Source organism: Podarcis liolepis (genome assembly GCF_965112155.1).
Source record: "Podarcis liolepis genome assembly, chromosome: 2".
NCBI classification, from domain to species: domain Eukaryota; kingdom Metazoa; phylum Chordata; class Lepidosauria; order Squamata; family Lacertidae; genus Podarcis; species Podarcis liolepis.
The window spans coordinates 24819608-24835884 of NC_139555.1; the positions used below are offsets into that span (position 1 = coordinate 24819608).

At 45.1% G+C, this 16277-nt stretch overlaps 1 protein-coding gene across 5 annotated transcripts in view; it reads right to left on the reverse strand.

Moving 5' to 3' along the window:
- The window catches only part of LOC310700560 (uncharacterized protein), a 29024-nt gene extending 13159 nt beyond the window's left edge, over positions 1 to 15865 (reverse strand). Inside the window, exons 1-3 of one of the 5 annotated variants that reach the window (XM_083490427.1) lie at positions 15807 to 15865; positions 13208 to 13434; positions 7028 to 7242 (exon numbers count right to left, since the gene is read on the reverse strand). In XM_083490427.1, the coding sequence (XP_083346553.1) occupies positions 7028 to 7242; positions 13208 to 13368 (376 nt within the window). In that variant the 5' untranslated portion in view covers positions 13369 to 13434; positions 15807 to 15865. Of the gene's footprint in view, positions 1 to 7027; positions 7243 to 13207; positions 13435 to 14296; positions 14554 to 15463 lie in introns of those variants that run through there. The other 4 variants (XM_083490424.1, XM_083490425.1, XM_083490426.1 and 1 more) reach the window with 4 other exon arrangements.
- Positions 15866 to 16277: the final 412 nt, after the last annotated feature.

The window sequence follows — 16277 nt, forward strand, 5'->3', positions numbered from 1 at the left end:
TCTCCAAGGCGATGTTTGAAGATGGGATTTTGAAAGAGAAAATTATGCAGTGTATCTGTTTGAACAAGGGAATTAGATATCCCCCCTTTTCATTTCTCATTTCAGATGCTTCTGATATGAAATGAGTTTGAAACAATGGGCTATGCAGAGGTAACACCCTCCCACCCGTCTAGACTTCATAAACCAACAGTTCACAACACTCTTCATTTAATATCTGCCATGATATTTTTCACTGTTTCCTCTGAATAGCAGCTGAGAATGCCTGCTTTTTGCTAAAGTTTCAATTGAGATAACGTCCTACTTCCTGTCACGTTTGGCAGTTTGTTTCGTTAAGCCATTGAACTTACAAGCAGTAAGTAACATTCACTTGCAAAACTACATACGTTTTCGGATGGGGGTCAGGAATCAGGCTTCATTTACCATAAGCAGAGACATAGGCTTGGTTCAGATGTAACAGGAAACCAAGGTTTCCCATTACCACAAATGGGTCTGCACAAGCCTCAGATTTGCGTGCTCCATCATCTTTTACAGCTGGGGGTGGGGGAGAGATTGTAGGCTTTCATTTCCCGCTTTAAACAAAATACAGTTGCCAGTGGGGGAAACTGTACTTTGTTAAGTTGAGCAAACCACTGTTCTCTGAGCTTGGACAACACAGGAAACTGTGTCTTGTTTAAAACTGGAAAAACAAACTTTGACTCTCCTCATCACAGCTACTCCTGCAGGCCTGATTAAGAAGTACTGCATAGCTGTTGCAGTAGAGGTCGTCTTGTTGGTGTCCCATGACAAAATTAGATCAACTAGCTTTCTAGGTTGTGGCCAGGCAACATCCCTGTCACACTATTGGCTCCAATGAGCAGGGGAAGCACTCTTATAGGGTGTACTTTCTCTCAGTTGTGGGAGGTAGCGATTGAGTTTGCCTTGGCAAGTGGGGGAAGGTGGAAGAAGAGCCAACAGGCAGCAAAGTGAAGACTAGGGGGGAACATAAACCCATTACATGGGAGTGGGCGGCCTTGTCTGACTACATTTCATGGAGAGACAAGACAGCTGCTGGAGAGTCATCACAGGCTCCTCTTTCAAGCCTGACAAATAAGAACAGGCAGTTTTCTTGACTTGTATTTCTCCATCCTCAGCTTTCCTGGAGGAGCCTGGAGCCTGAGGAGTCCTTCAGTTTAAAATGTGAGAGACTCACATGCCCTTTGCAATTGTTTCGAGTTACGAAACAGTAATGTTTAATTACTTATTTGCATCTCTTTATATTTACTGTATTTTTTGCTCTATAAGACTCGCTTTTTCCCTCCTAAAAGGTAAGGGGAAATGTGTGTGCGTCTTATGGAGCGAATGCAGGCTGCGCAGCTATCCCAGAAGCCAGAACAGCAAGAGGGATTGCTGCTTTCACTGTGCAGCGATCCCTCTTGCTGTTCTGGCTTCTGAGATTCAGAATATTTTTTTTCTTGTTTTTCTCCTCCAAAAACTAGGTGCGTCTTGTGGTCTGGTGTGTCTTATAGACCGAAAAATAGGTTTCTGCCCTCATATTCTGCCCTCATAAGATATCAGGGCAGAGGTGCTGCAACCCTCCGTTCACTACAACCTGGTAAACGACAAACATCTCAGCTGGTTTATCATGACAAAAAACCTTGAGGTTACACATTTCATAAATTACCCACTGCCTGCCACTTATATATCTTTTCCAGTTTCTAAAGTATATTTTAAGGGATTCTTGACTTTGTGAATCTGTTTATATACTTAAGTGAGTTTGGATTTCCGTACGCACTGAGGCCAGTTGTTTTGGGCTGAGTTCCTTCTCTTAATTGTTATCCTTTCACCACAGCGGGTTTTGCATTGATGGCCACAAAGTAAAATGCTTAAGCTTCCCCACCCTAACTGGTCCAGCCCCAGGACAGAGAGCTTACAGCAGGCGGCCTGCAAAATGATCTAAATAGCTGCATAAAATAAAGTTAGGGCTGACAGACTGAAAGGGGTGGTCAGGGCAAACTTGGATTTGATCAAATCTTACATACCTTAATGTTCAATTTGCTTATGCACATCCAAGGCTTAAGGTCAAACAAGAACTGACACCAGAGATGTGTGACTGGAATCTTTCACAGGCCAATTTCTGCTGGTACAACTACTACTAATTAGCAGCCCCACGTGGCTGCCTTGAAGATGACACACACAGAGAGCAAGCCTTTCCTCTTTCGCCCTTTAAAAGATCCGAATAGCCTTCCTGCTGAAACTGCATCTTAATTGCAGAGCAGAAAAAGTAGAGAATATCTCCTCCCCTTGGTGCTAGTAATAGCAGTGTGGGCATGATGTTTTATTTGGCCCCAATTTTTATTTTTAATGAGAACGATAATTGTATAAAAGTAAAATAATCCAGCAGATATAAGAAACTCCTCTCGCAACACTTTCTCCCCCTGATGGTTCTCTTCGGAAAAACAAACAAAAAAACACACGAACCCAGGCTTAAAAGCTAGCCGCTTTTTTGTTTTCATGGAAGCAGGAAGAAATGACCGACTTCTAACTTTCAAGAACACTAAGCATTGCAAAAACAACAAATAATATTTTTGTCTGAATGCTTTTAAATCATTTCCTTTGCAAAAAATAACACCACCCGAAATGTTGAGGGGCAGCAGCCTCTCTTCCCAATTTTCCAGTAATAGCCTTCGCACTTGAATTAAGTGTAATTGCCCAGGATTACAACCTCTCTTGGCTGAGAAGGCAGAAGAATCTCCAGATAACAGTGTCTTGAACTGCACAGTGCAAAGAAGGGGCATAGCATAGCTTTTCCTCCCTGTTAAACAGCTGGCACAGACTTTGCCTTTCACTGTTGAGATAAGGCCTGCTATACATCCATCCAAATAGCCGTGTGGATGCAGCACTAATCTGTGTTTTAACATACACGTTCACAAAGGTGTTTTTGGCCAACCCATTAAATATAGGATAAAGACAGGTGACTCATAGACCCACAAAACAGTATTTAAGGCAATCTGTGTCAGTACTGATGTGTGGAAGTGAGAGCTGGACCATAAAGAAGGCTGATCGCCAAAGAATTGATGCTCTTGAATTATGGTGCTGGAGGAGACTCTTGAGAGTCCCATGGACTGCAAGAAGATCAAACCTATCCATTCTGAAGGAAATCAGCCCAGAGTGCTCACTGGAAGGACAAATCGTGAAGCTGAGGCTCCAATACTTTGGCCACCTCATGAGAAGAAAAGACTCCCTGGAAAAGACCCTAATATTGGGAAAGATGGAGGGCACAAGCAGAAGGGGACGACAGAGGACGAGATGGTTGGATGGTGTTCTTGAAGCTACTAACATGAGTTTGACCAAACTGCGGGAGGCAGTGGAAGACAGGAGTGCCTGGCATGCTCTGGTCCATGGGGTCACGAAGAGTCGGACACGACTAAACGACTAAACAACAACAACAAAGTGCCAACGTTTCATTAGGCGGAAGGTGGATAGAGAAACTTGGCTTCTGCTTTTATGTAAAGGCATGGAAATCAGTTGGGTTTTTTTAAAGGCTTTTCTCTCCGTTGCCTAGCACTGAGATGGTGCTTTAAAATGCTTGGGATGGCAGATATGTGGTGACTTTAAGACTGGCCAATAGCAGGAGACTCACGAGGGAGGAATGTTTTGGCCTAGCGGGCCCCCGCAAACTCTTTATTTGTATTTACAATGGCAGTTTCTCCCCATGTACTACCGTCGTTGCGCTTACAAGTTTAAAGCTGCTGCATTGCCTCTTGGGAATGGGGGGGAAGCATACTTCCACGTTTATCAAGTGAGCACCCCTATTTGAACTCCATGTCAATCATCCGTGGCAACCATCCTTCCTTACTCTTCCCTATTCTCTGAACTCAGTTCCCCTCACACTAAGAACTCCACCTGTTCACGCTGAGCACTGGCTATACTAGTAGCAAGAACATTATGACCTAGCGAGAGCATTTCCAGAATGTGCTCAGCACTGTTCACGGCCCTCATTATGGCCCCATATGCACCATACATTCAAAGCATTTCCTACTGCTTTTTAAACAGCCGTGGCTTCACACCAAGAATCACAGGAACTATAGTTTCTTAAGGGTGCGAAAAGTTGTTTAGAGACCCCAATTCCCCTTGCAGAGCTACAATTCCCAGAGTGGTTGAACAGTCAATGCCTCTTCCCAGGGAACTCTGGGAATTGTAGCTCTCTGCAACCTGAACAAATCAGGGCTCTTTGTGGAGGGCGGACCATGAACTGTTTAAAGTGGTATGATGCTGCTTTAAATGTACAGTGCAAACGTGGTCTTATTAGTTATAATTTGTGGGAGCACAAAGACCAAGAAAGGCAAGCTGTGTGATAAGGAGGCATATGAGATACTACAGTCATACCTCGAGTTGAATGCGCTTCGGGTTGAGCGCGTTTGAGTTGTGCTCCGTGGCAACCCGGAAGTAACGGAGTGCATTACTTCTGGGTTTCGTCGCTCGCGCATGTGCATGTGCAGATGCTCAAAATGATGTCACGCGCATGCACGGTAGCGGCGAAACACAACCCGCGCATGCGCTGACGCACTGTCGCGTCTTGTGTTCTGTTCGTGATGCGAATGGGGCTCTGGAACGGATCCCGTTTGCATCCCGAGGTACCGCTGTAGTTAGGACTAGAAAAGAGGAGATGCATGTTATGGCCAGAGCCTACTGCCTGTAACAATTCTTAATTAAGAAAAATAATAAGTATTTTTTAAGATTTTGTACAGCATCCTCTCCATTAGCCCATTAAATGATTAAGAATAGGATGCAGGGAGTGGTGAACTAACTAGGACAACTAGAAACACTCACATGTGTTTATGCGAATCCGTGTAACTAATTTACACAATCTCTCAGGAGGGGGCTTGCAAGCATTTGAGAATTGCAGAGCTCCCTGTCTGGCTAATGGCTAGGAGCTGAGTTTAATGCAAGTAGGTATATCCTTCCTCTGCATTCCCCAGGTAAGAATTTCACCAGGCAGTGTTCCTTTATTCCTTGGTATGTGTTTAATTATATTGCTCATATGTGCCCAGAGGACTTTGGCAGCATGCATAAAGGAGCAAAATCATTTGTGTGTGTGTGTGTGTGTGTGTGTGTGTGTATTATTTATGATGATTATTAGCAGGATTCTTCATACTGCATGAAATTCATATTCCAGAGACCGCATTGTACAAAACGAACCCAAACACCTCCTTTTCTACAGCTGTGCATTCCTTGCAGTGTGGTCCCTGTCTGTTTCTTAGCAATATGTCAGGCCTTTGCAATCTATTGAATAGCTTGGCAGTTGCACGAGGCTGTCTGCCTGTTAGAACCATCTGTTGCTAACTCCATCCTGGTGTGAAATCCTACCATTTCATATGTCTAATATTTCAGATATTTGCCTGCTGGCTGCCACGAGAGTTCTGAATGAACAAGGACTTGCAATCTGGACGGAGACTCTGCATTCTTTTCTCTCAAAGGCTTTGGGAACTCTTGACTTCCTGGGTTGTTGCTGTTGTTGCTTTTAAAAAACTATGCCAGCAGACTGTTCTCTGGTGGAACAAACTGAACAACCCACTGGGAGTTGGCTGGTTTTTTCTATTATTATTATTTGTGCCTAAGACAATTTCCCTTCTGGAATTTGATTAGCTTGTCTGCATGTCGTGGAGACTGTGTGTTATGGAGAGTTACCGCTGAAAGCAGCAGCTCCTTCGCCATCTTCTCTCCCCTTCGTTTGTAATGCCCCAGGCCATTTGCTACTGCTTACCCGGGACAGGGAGACTCAAGGCATGATGATGCCATGGTGCATGTTTTGTAGAGCTACATGGGAAATGGAAACTGAGGGCTCACCCACACTTACATTTGCCCCACATTTCTAAGTGCAGGTCCATAGAACCACAGAATTGAAGAGTTGGAAGGGACTACGAGGGTCATCTAATCCAGGGTTTTCCAAACTTGGGTCTCCAGCTGTTTTGGGACTACAATCCCCATCATCCCTGACCACTGGTCCTGCTAGCTAGGGATGATGGGAGTTGTAGTCCAAAATCAGCTGGAGACCCAAGTTTGGGAAACCCTGATCTGGTCCAACCCCCTGCAATGTAGGAATCCTTTTGCCCAACGTGGGACTTGAACCCACAACCCTGAGATTAAGTGTCTCATGCTCTACTAATTGTCTTTTGCCCAGGCATCAGTGTGGTGTAGTGATTAAGAGCGGCATTCTTGCAATCTGGGGAACCGGGTTCTTGTCTCCGCTCCTCCACATGCAGCTGCTGGGTGACCTTTGGCTAGTCACACTTCTCTGAAGTCTCTCAGCCCCACTCACCTCACAGAGTGTTTGTTGTGGGGGAGGAAGGGAAAGGAGAATGTTAGCCGCTTTGAGACTCCTTCGGGTAGTGATAAAGTGGGATATCAAATCCAAACTCTTCTTCGTCTTCTTCTTTCCCCGTGAAAACCTGCTCTTTACTGCTGGGTCAGAGCAAAGGACAATCTTGCAAAAACCTGAATTGCCATTTGTTCCGATTCAGCGTTAAAGAGTGGGTTTTGCCAAAGGAAACCCTGTTGGGGCAGGGTGGGCAGGCTGCACATCTCTCCATGCAATGGGCAACAGAGGAGGAATCTTTCATAGCTGATAACAAAGGAGTGGAGGTCGGGTATGAGTGATCCCTCTTTCTCTCATAGAATTGTAGAGTTGGAAGGGACCTCACCTTTCTGCACGTTACTATAACAGCTGCAAGCATAGCTCCTGTTGCTCTGTCCCAGCTCCTGCCAACCTAGCAGTTGAAAAGCACACCAGTGCAAGTAGATAAATAGGTACCACTGTGGCGGGAAGGTAAACGGCGTTTCTGTGTGCTCTGGCATTTATCACAGTGTTCTGTGCGCTGTCTGTGGACAAATGCCGGCTCTCTCAGCCAGAAAAGCGAGATGAGTGCCGCAACCCCATAGTCTCCTTTGACTAGACTTAACCACCCAGGGGTCCTTTACTATTCTCCTACAGTAGCTATACATGCCAGTTCTGTGAGGAGCTTTCTAGGCACAACAAGCTCTTGCTTACCTGGCTCCTGCTGCCCCTTGGCCTCCAGTTTGCTGTCCTTCGCCGCATCCCCATTGCTGCTCCCATGCTGTGCTGCCTCAAGGGTCTCTTGCTCTGTACTTTTGAGAGGTTCATTTACACTGAAGAGTTGTCCCTCCTCAAGGATCGGCAGCGTGGCAAAAGCCCTTTTCTTTTTATTCTCTTTTCTCTCGCCTCGGATGTGACTCCATGGGTTTCTAATCCAAAGGGGGTAGGGATTTAATGTGTTTTACACACACACACACACACACACACACACACACACACACACGGACGTGGGTGGTGCTGTGGTCTAAACCATAGAGCCTAGGGCTTGCCGATCAGAAGGTTGGCGGTTCGAATCCCTGTGACGGGGTGAGCTCCCGTTGCTCGGTCCCAGCTCCTGCCCACCTAGCAGTTCGAAAGCACATCAAGCGTAAGTATATAAATAGGTACTGCTCTGGCGGGAAGGTAAACGGTGTTTCCGTGTGCTGCTCTGGTTCGCCAGAAGCGGCTTTGTCATGCTGTCATGCCACATGACCCGGAAGCTGTCTGCGGACAAACGCCGGCTCCCCCGGCCTATAGAGTGAGAAGAGCGCCACAACCCCAGAGTCGTCCAGAACGGGACCTAATGGTCAGGGGTCCCTTTACCTTTACACACACTATATGTGTGAAATAAACACACACACACATGCTTATATGCTTATATCCAATTTCATGTAAACAAACAAACAAAATATTGTTTACTTAAACGTCTGCATTTTGTATTTATGCTTGCTTTGCCATTTACAAAGAACACATCTCATACAGTCATTCAAAAGATTAATGAAAGCCAACACGGAACACGAGCTGAGAGAATGTTTAACCGAAATATAAATAAAATAAGCAATTTAGAAATAACCGCACATTAAAAAAAAGTATGTGTTAATGTGTACGACTCACTTGCAGGTAGTGTTGTCAGGTACCCTTGTAGGGATTTCGTACAAGTACTATACCTGATGTTCCTTAACAAAGAGATGCTTAATGGTGGCCAGGTATTCACAGCTGGGCTGTGTTTATGCCCCTGCCCCTGCATTGCGGAGACACAAGGGCCAAGTGGGTATGCTATAGAGTGCATTCACAGTGTATCAGAGAGATGGAGGTCCATGCATGGAAGCACTGATCTCGAGGGCATAAGCAAAGCCCTGCTGGATCAGAACAAAGGCCTATCTGGTACAGCAGCCTCTTCTCACAGTGGCTGACCAGATGCCTGTGGAAAACCTGCAAGAAGGACCTTAGCCCAAGAGCACTCTTCCTTACTTGCAGATCCCAAGAGGCTAAGGTGAGTTTGCATTTCGACTAAAGAGTAATTTCTGACGTTCCGCCCTCTCATTTCAATGCTGTCATCAGCGCTGTGCACCAGTGGCGTAGTGTGGGGGGTGCAGGGGGGCCCGGCCGCACCGGGCGCAACATTTGGGGGTTAGGGTTAGGGGGCGCAAATCCACGGGTTAGGGGGCGCAAATCCCTGCGTTAGGGGGCGCAAATTACTTGCCTTGCCCCAGGTGCTGACAACCCACGCTATGCCACTGCTGTGCACACACTTCTATAAATAACTACTACATAATAATTGCTTTCTAAAAAAGTTAAATTCAGATTTTGGAGCATAGCAAATAAGGATCCTATGTATATATGGAACATACCCAGCTACACCTACTGCCACTGTGTGTGTGTGTGTGTGTGTGTGTGTGTGTGTGTGTGTGTGTTTAACAAATTCATTTATCCCCCACAGCCCAGACTTGATAATGAGGAAGACTGCAGAAGAAATAGCTTTCACGTTATAACTAATTGCAGTTGTTTTCAGTGTAAAATATTCTGCAGGGAGAAGCTTGTAGGCCAGTTGATAAATGCACTGGACTTCGGAGGCTTGAGATCAAACCCCAGTTCAATTACAGAGTCACTTGATAACTTTGGACAAGTCACGATTTTTCAGCCTCAATTATCAACCCATTAAATGGGAATAACAATGGGCAACCTTATGGGGCGTATTATAGAGAAGTCATACAGGGGCATATGGAACATTGGGATTTATAATGATCATAAATTTAAACAGACCGCTCTTCAGACTAGAGGAACCCTGGGCTCTCTGCAACATGAAATGTTAGCTAGATTACATGTGCAGTTGTCAGGTAGGTGACATGTTAGGTGACACTTTAGATAGATGGCGTGCAAATCCAATACGCCTCCAGCTTTACAGAGATGCTTCAAGGTTCTCCAATGCTTGGAGGAGGCTTTGAAATGATGAATGAGAAATGCATACCTGAGGTGTGTGTGAATACATCTCCATCCCTTTCAGTGTCTACAGACAGCAGTCGCAAGAAGGCCTGATCCAGATTGGGACCACAGCACTACACAAGCGGCCGGTGCTGCGGGGGAGAGATGCTAACTCTTCTCCTCACATCACTTTACCAATAAAAATTCATTTCAAGCTATTTGCCTTGCTGTAGAACAAACCACACACAGCAGCACATAGGCTATGCCTTTATATTTTCCAATGCAGGCAATAGCTGCATCGGGGGCAGGGTTTTCATTGGCATATGACACAGGGGCAGCAATGGGGCAGAGGGCTCCACAGTTACTGCCCTCCTGGAGATGGGCATTGCTGCTGTTTACCTGGTTGGGGCAGGGGTGAGGTCAGGTGCACTGGCGAGAGTCCCCAACCTCACCACTGCCCTGCCTTGCTCTCTCTGTGCAAGCAGCAGCAGCACCACTGTCAAGAGGGTGGCTCAGTGGTTCTGCCCCACCATTTGCATCACTAGGGGATAGATTTAAACCAACAGGCAGGGCCGCCACCACCACCACCCTGGACTAGATGTAAGAAAGAAGGCAGTCAGGCAGCGTTCGAAATTTGGCAGGCGCATTTTGCACCTGGTTATCAGCCACTTCTCCTGCCAACCTAGCAGTTTGAAAGCATGTCAGAGTGCAAGTAGATAAATAGGTACCACTCCAGTGGGAAGGTAAACGGCGTTTCCATGCACTGCTCTGGTTCGCCAGAAGCAGCTTAGTCATGCTGGCCACATGACCCGGAAGCTGTACACACGTCCACCACATGTGAAAAAATTCTCCATCCTTCATTCTACATTTCCAACATGCTTTACTGATCATTCTGTACATTTTTGCTAGCTTGACAGGTGTTAAATACCTAGCTTATATATCTTGAGTTTCTCACACTGCAGGCAGGTGGGGGCCGCTTGGGGGCAGACCGGTGGAGCAATGCCCTGTTTGTCCTCATGGAGTAGCCTCCACTGGTCTGAGGTCACTTAAATCCTCTTCAGAAATGTATGCATCGGTTAGGAGCATAAATAATATCCTCTCTTGAAGTGCAGAGCCTACGTGACTTGGCAAAGTTCACCCGCAGATAAAACTATGCTGCAGGACATACAGTTAAGAGGGAAATGCCAGGGTAGTAAGATCACCGTACCACTATGTGTCTGCTTTTCTTATTCCTGGGAAGCCCTCAAGTGCTTTTCTCGAGCAAAATGGCAGAGAGAGCAACGCGTTTAAATGCCAGTTTCGAACGAGAACTTGGGGAGGGGAAGCACTGCAGGGTCATTTTGCACATAAAAGCAACCCCAGAACAACTGCCTTGGGAGCAGGATGTCTGTGGAATCCCTGGCTAGGCTGTGCTCTTGAGGTAGTGCTGTAAATTTGCTTTCTGCAAGGTTGCCAGCTTGGAAGCACTCTCACTGTCAGAGAAATCTCCTCAGCTGCTGCACAGTTCAGAGCCGAAATGCAAGTTTACAAAAGGTTGAGAATTTTTCAGGTTTTGCTGTTTGGGATTTGTTGAATCCTCTTGACCTCAAGGTTCATCACTGAAATGTCAGGATCAAAATCTCACCGCAGAACTCAGAGCGCCTCTTTGTGCGTAAACAACCCACAGTTAGATATAGAACATTGTCTCAGTGTTTGTTTGCTTTTTTAAAAAATATATATATATGAGCTGTGCAATTAGTATTCAACTTTATATGTGGTTTTTAAACGTTTCTTTAAATAAAGAAAAAACTTAATGCTGTACTGTCTGCCTACTGAGCCACTGAAAAAGTTCCATTTGTTTCTTGTGGGCCCAGCATGCACGGTACAACACATGCCTGAACTGCTTTCCTGAACAAAGCATTTACACAAAACCTGGTTGGTAACAGTGGCGGACTTTGGGCTGCAGTGTGGTGCCCAGTGTGGCTGAACAAGTCATGCTACCCTCAAACGGCCTCTTTTGGTGGCAACATTAACTTGAAAACCTGATGGTTTTCAAAGGTTGTGCTATAAAATTTGCCAATGGCTTTCGTAACAGTGCAGTCTATTTTCATATATCCTGTACAACCGTTATAGGCAATGCAGTGTTTTGTGGCCCGTTCAGTGGGAGGTCGTTTCGGATGAAACGCAAAGGATTCCGCCTCTCAGTTCGCTATTCCCCTGCGTACACAGCAGGGGTCAGCAAACTTTTTCAGCAGGGGGCCGGTCTACCATCCTTCAGACCATTTGGTGGGCCGGACTATATTTTTAAGGGGGGAAAATGCCCCACAAATAACCCAGAGATGCATTTTAAATAAAAGCACACCTTCTACTCATGTAAAAACACTAGACAGGCCCCACAAATAACCAAGAGATGCATTTTAAATAAAAGGACACATTCTACTCATGTAAAAACACGCTGATTCCCGGACTGGATTTAGAAGGCGATTGGGCTGGATCTGGCCCCCAGGCCTTAGTTTGCCTACACATGGTACACTGCATACATTTAAAACACATTTTCCCCTCAAAGTATCCCTGGGACTATAGTTTCTCAAGGGTGCTGGGAACTGTAGCTTTGTGAGGGCTAAACTATCCCAGGATTCTTGTGATGGGAAGTAGGGCTGTTCTTTAAAATAATATGTGGTGTGTATTCAACTCTTCCTTGCAGGAAAGATGGACCTATAAGGTTGTTGTTTTTTTGTCCCTTGCTGGATGTACCTCCCTCTTATCTCCATGCTAGGGAGAACATGTGGAGGAGCAACAGCAGCAAACCTTTGGGGAAATGGGGCCTCTAAGGGGGAGAAAAAAGGGGGAAACTTCATGGATTCCTCTGTGTCTCTGAATGAAAATCATATTTGTATGTCTGTTCATGGACTCAATTCAAACTTCTCAGAGCACATTTGTTGGCACTGTTTCCTTAAACTGACCTTTTCCTTTGTAAACATATGGAGCCGATTTTCCCTTGATGCAACTGAGTTTGCGAGAAAGAACACAAAGGACTTAGAACGATAGGGCTCCATTTGTTGACACTGCGGGTGCACACACAGCCTCAGTTGTTTTCATAGAGAGGACACCCTCTCAAAATGATAAACCAGGCACCTTATGAAACCTGGGTCAAACCTTTGGCACAATAAAGAAGTCTGAATCATGTCAGCTCTATAAAGCATTTTGATAGCCTGCCTGGGTCAAATTAATTTTGTATATTGATTTTGCCCCTAGTTATGTAGGTTAGTACATTATTTGTTCTCTTTAAAAGGCTATTCTATGGCCTCAATGAATATATTCTTTACATAAATGCTCTATAAAAATAATAATCACAGGGTCTGCAAATATGTATTGATTCAACGTATTCTTTATCAGCTCCAGAGCAGTTCTTCAAGACACTTGAACAAAGTGAAAGGGTTTGCAGCTGAAATGTGGTTTGCATACATGCTAATAAATGCATACATGCTAATAAATGCATAACATTTGCCTAGTGTTTGTAGGCATTTGGGGCACAGTGGAGGTCAGAATACGTTGATTCCATACCTGCAGTATTTCTCTACAGCACTGTTCTTCAGTCTTAAATCCTTAGACATTGTTGGACTACAACTCCCAGCACCCCTAACCAGTTTAGCCAATAGTCATGGATGATGGGAACTGGAGTGCAAAATCTGGGAAGCCAAGATGGAAGAATGCTGCTCTACAGGATTCTGCCAGGATACCACAGACATTGCAACAGACGTTCAGGCATTTGACTGAACACATGAATATCCAGTCTATGATTGAGGACCAGCCCTGCCCCATAACATTCCCAGGTGGGAAGACTGCTGTTTAGATCCTTGTGCTGAACACACCTCTACAGAGTGGAAGGAATGCGAAGTTATATGGACACGCCGCAAGAGATGATGATTGAAACTGTAGCAAAGGAAAACTTACCTGGAATGGGCATATATTGATGGTTTTTTCAGGCTCCATCTCTTTGGATGGGCAGGGCCCTGCACCAATTTTCCTTCTGGGGTCCAGAGCCTGGCATTTCTGTCAGAGGAACTGTGGAGGATCACGGATCCTGAACCAAACATGAGGTCTTCAGTGCTCATCACACTCTTGCGATGGACTCTCCAGGAACCAGTGTAAAAATGGCGTCACCAGTATTTGCTAGGGATCTGAGCAACAGGAGACAGAGACAGATATTTTGTAGAACACCTCCTCTCACCCCTCTCTTTCTCCCTCCTCTGATCACGAATAGAGACTTTGCATTCTGTCCTCTTTTCCTGGTGGTTGATTGGGATATATGAATCAGGCTTCTCCCACCTGCTGAGCTTGCCTGCCCAGGATGATTTGCTCTTGTTTCACTTACAAGCGAAGTCGTTTCTTTTTATAAGAACTTCTAACTATGAACATTGTTACTGTCCCCATGCTATATTTTAACTGTAGCTTAATTGGTCAGCCATTTAGTATGGTTGTGGTTGTTTTTAGCTGTTTTAAGCATGCTATGGGGGATGTGGGTGGCGCTGTGGTTCCAACCACTGAGCCTCTTGGGCTTGCCGATCAGAAGGTTGGCAGTTCGAATCCCTGCGATGGGGTGAGCTCCCATTGCTCGGTCCCAGCTCCTGCCAACCTATCAGTTCGAAAGCACGCCACAAGTGCAAGTAGATAAATAGCTACCACTCCGATGGGAAGGTAAATGGTGTTTCCGTGTGCTGCTCTGGTGTTGGTGTTCCATTGCGCCAGAAGCAGCTCAGTCATGCTGGCCATATGACCTGGAAAAACTGTCTGCTGACAAACGCCGGTTCCCTTGGCCCGTAAAGCGAGATGAGTGTCGCAACCCCAGAGTTGTCTGCAACTGGACTTAACTGTCAGGAGTCCCTTACCTTTACCTTTTAAGTATGCTATTGATTTACTTGAGGTGCTTTATTTATTTACTTATTTATTAATAGAAGTGGTTCATAATTTTCTGTAATAAAAATCATATCTAGTAAATCCCGTTATTTGTGTATATATGGTCATGTAGATTCTTCAACTTACCCCATCTTAAATGACGGCAATCATGTAACAATACTTTCAAGTAAAACCCAAATAAATATATTTAGATAACCAAATGACTTGGGTTCAGGCTGCCTAAATGATCGCCTCCTTCCATATAATCTTTCCCATATCCTAAAATCTTATGGAGAGGCCCTTAGGAACACCATATGCCTTTGGCCCTAGGCAATACAAGTCTGACCTGTCCTGAAAAATTTCAGTGCTGGAAAGGTTGCTACCAGCTGTACTGGATGAGGCATCTATGTGTTTACATATTAGACATATGTTAGGCGATGGCAGCATCAGCTGGTCAATGACAGTTGAAATTCAAGTTGCCTTTGCATTCCAGTCATATTCAGTTCATACTATACACCCTGTGTCCAAACAGGGTCCTATAAATAGGAACACAGGAAGCTTATAAGACTTTCCTGGGAAGAAGAAGAAGAAGAAGAAGAAGAAGAAGAAGAAGAAGAAGAAGAAGAAGAAGAAGATTTATACCCCACCCCTCTGGCTGGGTTTCCCCAGCCTCTCTGGGCGGCTCTCAACAGAATGTTAAAACACAATAAAACATAAAACATTAAAAACTTCCCTAAACAGGTCTGCTTTCAGATGTCTTCTAAAAGTCAAGATAGTTGGTTATTGCCTTGACATCTGCTGGGAGGGCATTCCACAGGGTAGGCGCTACTACCGAGAAGGCCCTCTGCCTGGTTCCCTGCAACCTCAGTTCTCACAGTGAGGGAACCGCCAGAAGGCCCTGGGTGCTGGACCTCAGTGTCTGGGCTGAATGATGGGGGTGGAGACACTCCTTCAGGTATACTGTTGTCATTGGTCTATTTGGTTTAGTTTTGGTTATACTGACTGGCAGTGGCTCTTCAGAGTTTCAAACATGTCAAGCCCTACCTGGAGATGCTGGGAATAAAACCTGGGATGTGGATATGTTGTTAAATGGAGGAGCTTTGTGACCCATGGAGCAGAGATACAGACTTAGCATCTTACAGTGGGCAAGAGCAAAGAAAACTAAACATGGAGCACCTTTGGAAAAGTACTGCTTGTCATGGTGGTTGGCTGTGAAATCTTCCAAATGCAACTACTGATTGAGTTTCGGATCCAACACCGTGAAAACATCTCATCCTAAAAAATTCAAAGCTGTAAGCTGATTGCAGCACCTACCTTCAGCCCGTGACAGAAAATGGTTGCCCAATCCTGTACTAGGCCTTTGGTCTCCCAAGTTTAATTTTAAAACTATATTTATTTTTGAGGGAGGGAGGGATAAATACTGTTCCTCTTTCCTTCCTTGCATCCTGTAGTTCTTCTGTTTCTAACAGGATCTATTGATTTTGAAAACCAGGTATTTAGCCCAAGTATCATTGAGCCTATTTCTTACCAGACCTTTTTTGGGGGGGAGATGGCTAGATTCAGTTCAAAACCTCTGTGGCAGTAAGCAAGGTGACATGACGGCTAATCGTTAGCCCTCAGTGTCTTATGGAAATATCTAGAAATCCTTCCTTCTTACTCGTATGGATTTGCGACTCTGAACCAACTGCCGCTTCCTAGAATGCCAAATCAGATCACTTACCAGAACCTTCCAGAATCTTTCGTTCAAGCTTCTGTGATGCAGCCTGCTATCAACCTGCTCATATGTATCTCTGTATATATTCTGTATATATTCTACTACAGTGGCTGAATAATGTTGCAGTCATTCATTCCCACACTGGTATTGTGAAGTTCCCATGAGTGCGTTCCCAACTTTCTCAGTGTCACACACAGTGAAGCTGGGAGAGGAATGCACCTTACTTTTTAAGCATTGTGGGTGGGTGAGGGGAAGTCCCCACAGTATCCCAGCAGATTGAACATATTAAATAAGATGAAGCACAGGATGTCCTTATTTATAATGAATTAAAGAAAATGTTTAAGACTTCATTCCCCCCAGAACCGGAGGCATTCTTATTAGGACTCATGACACCAGAAATCCAAAAGAAACACA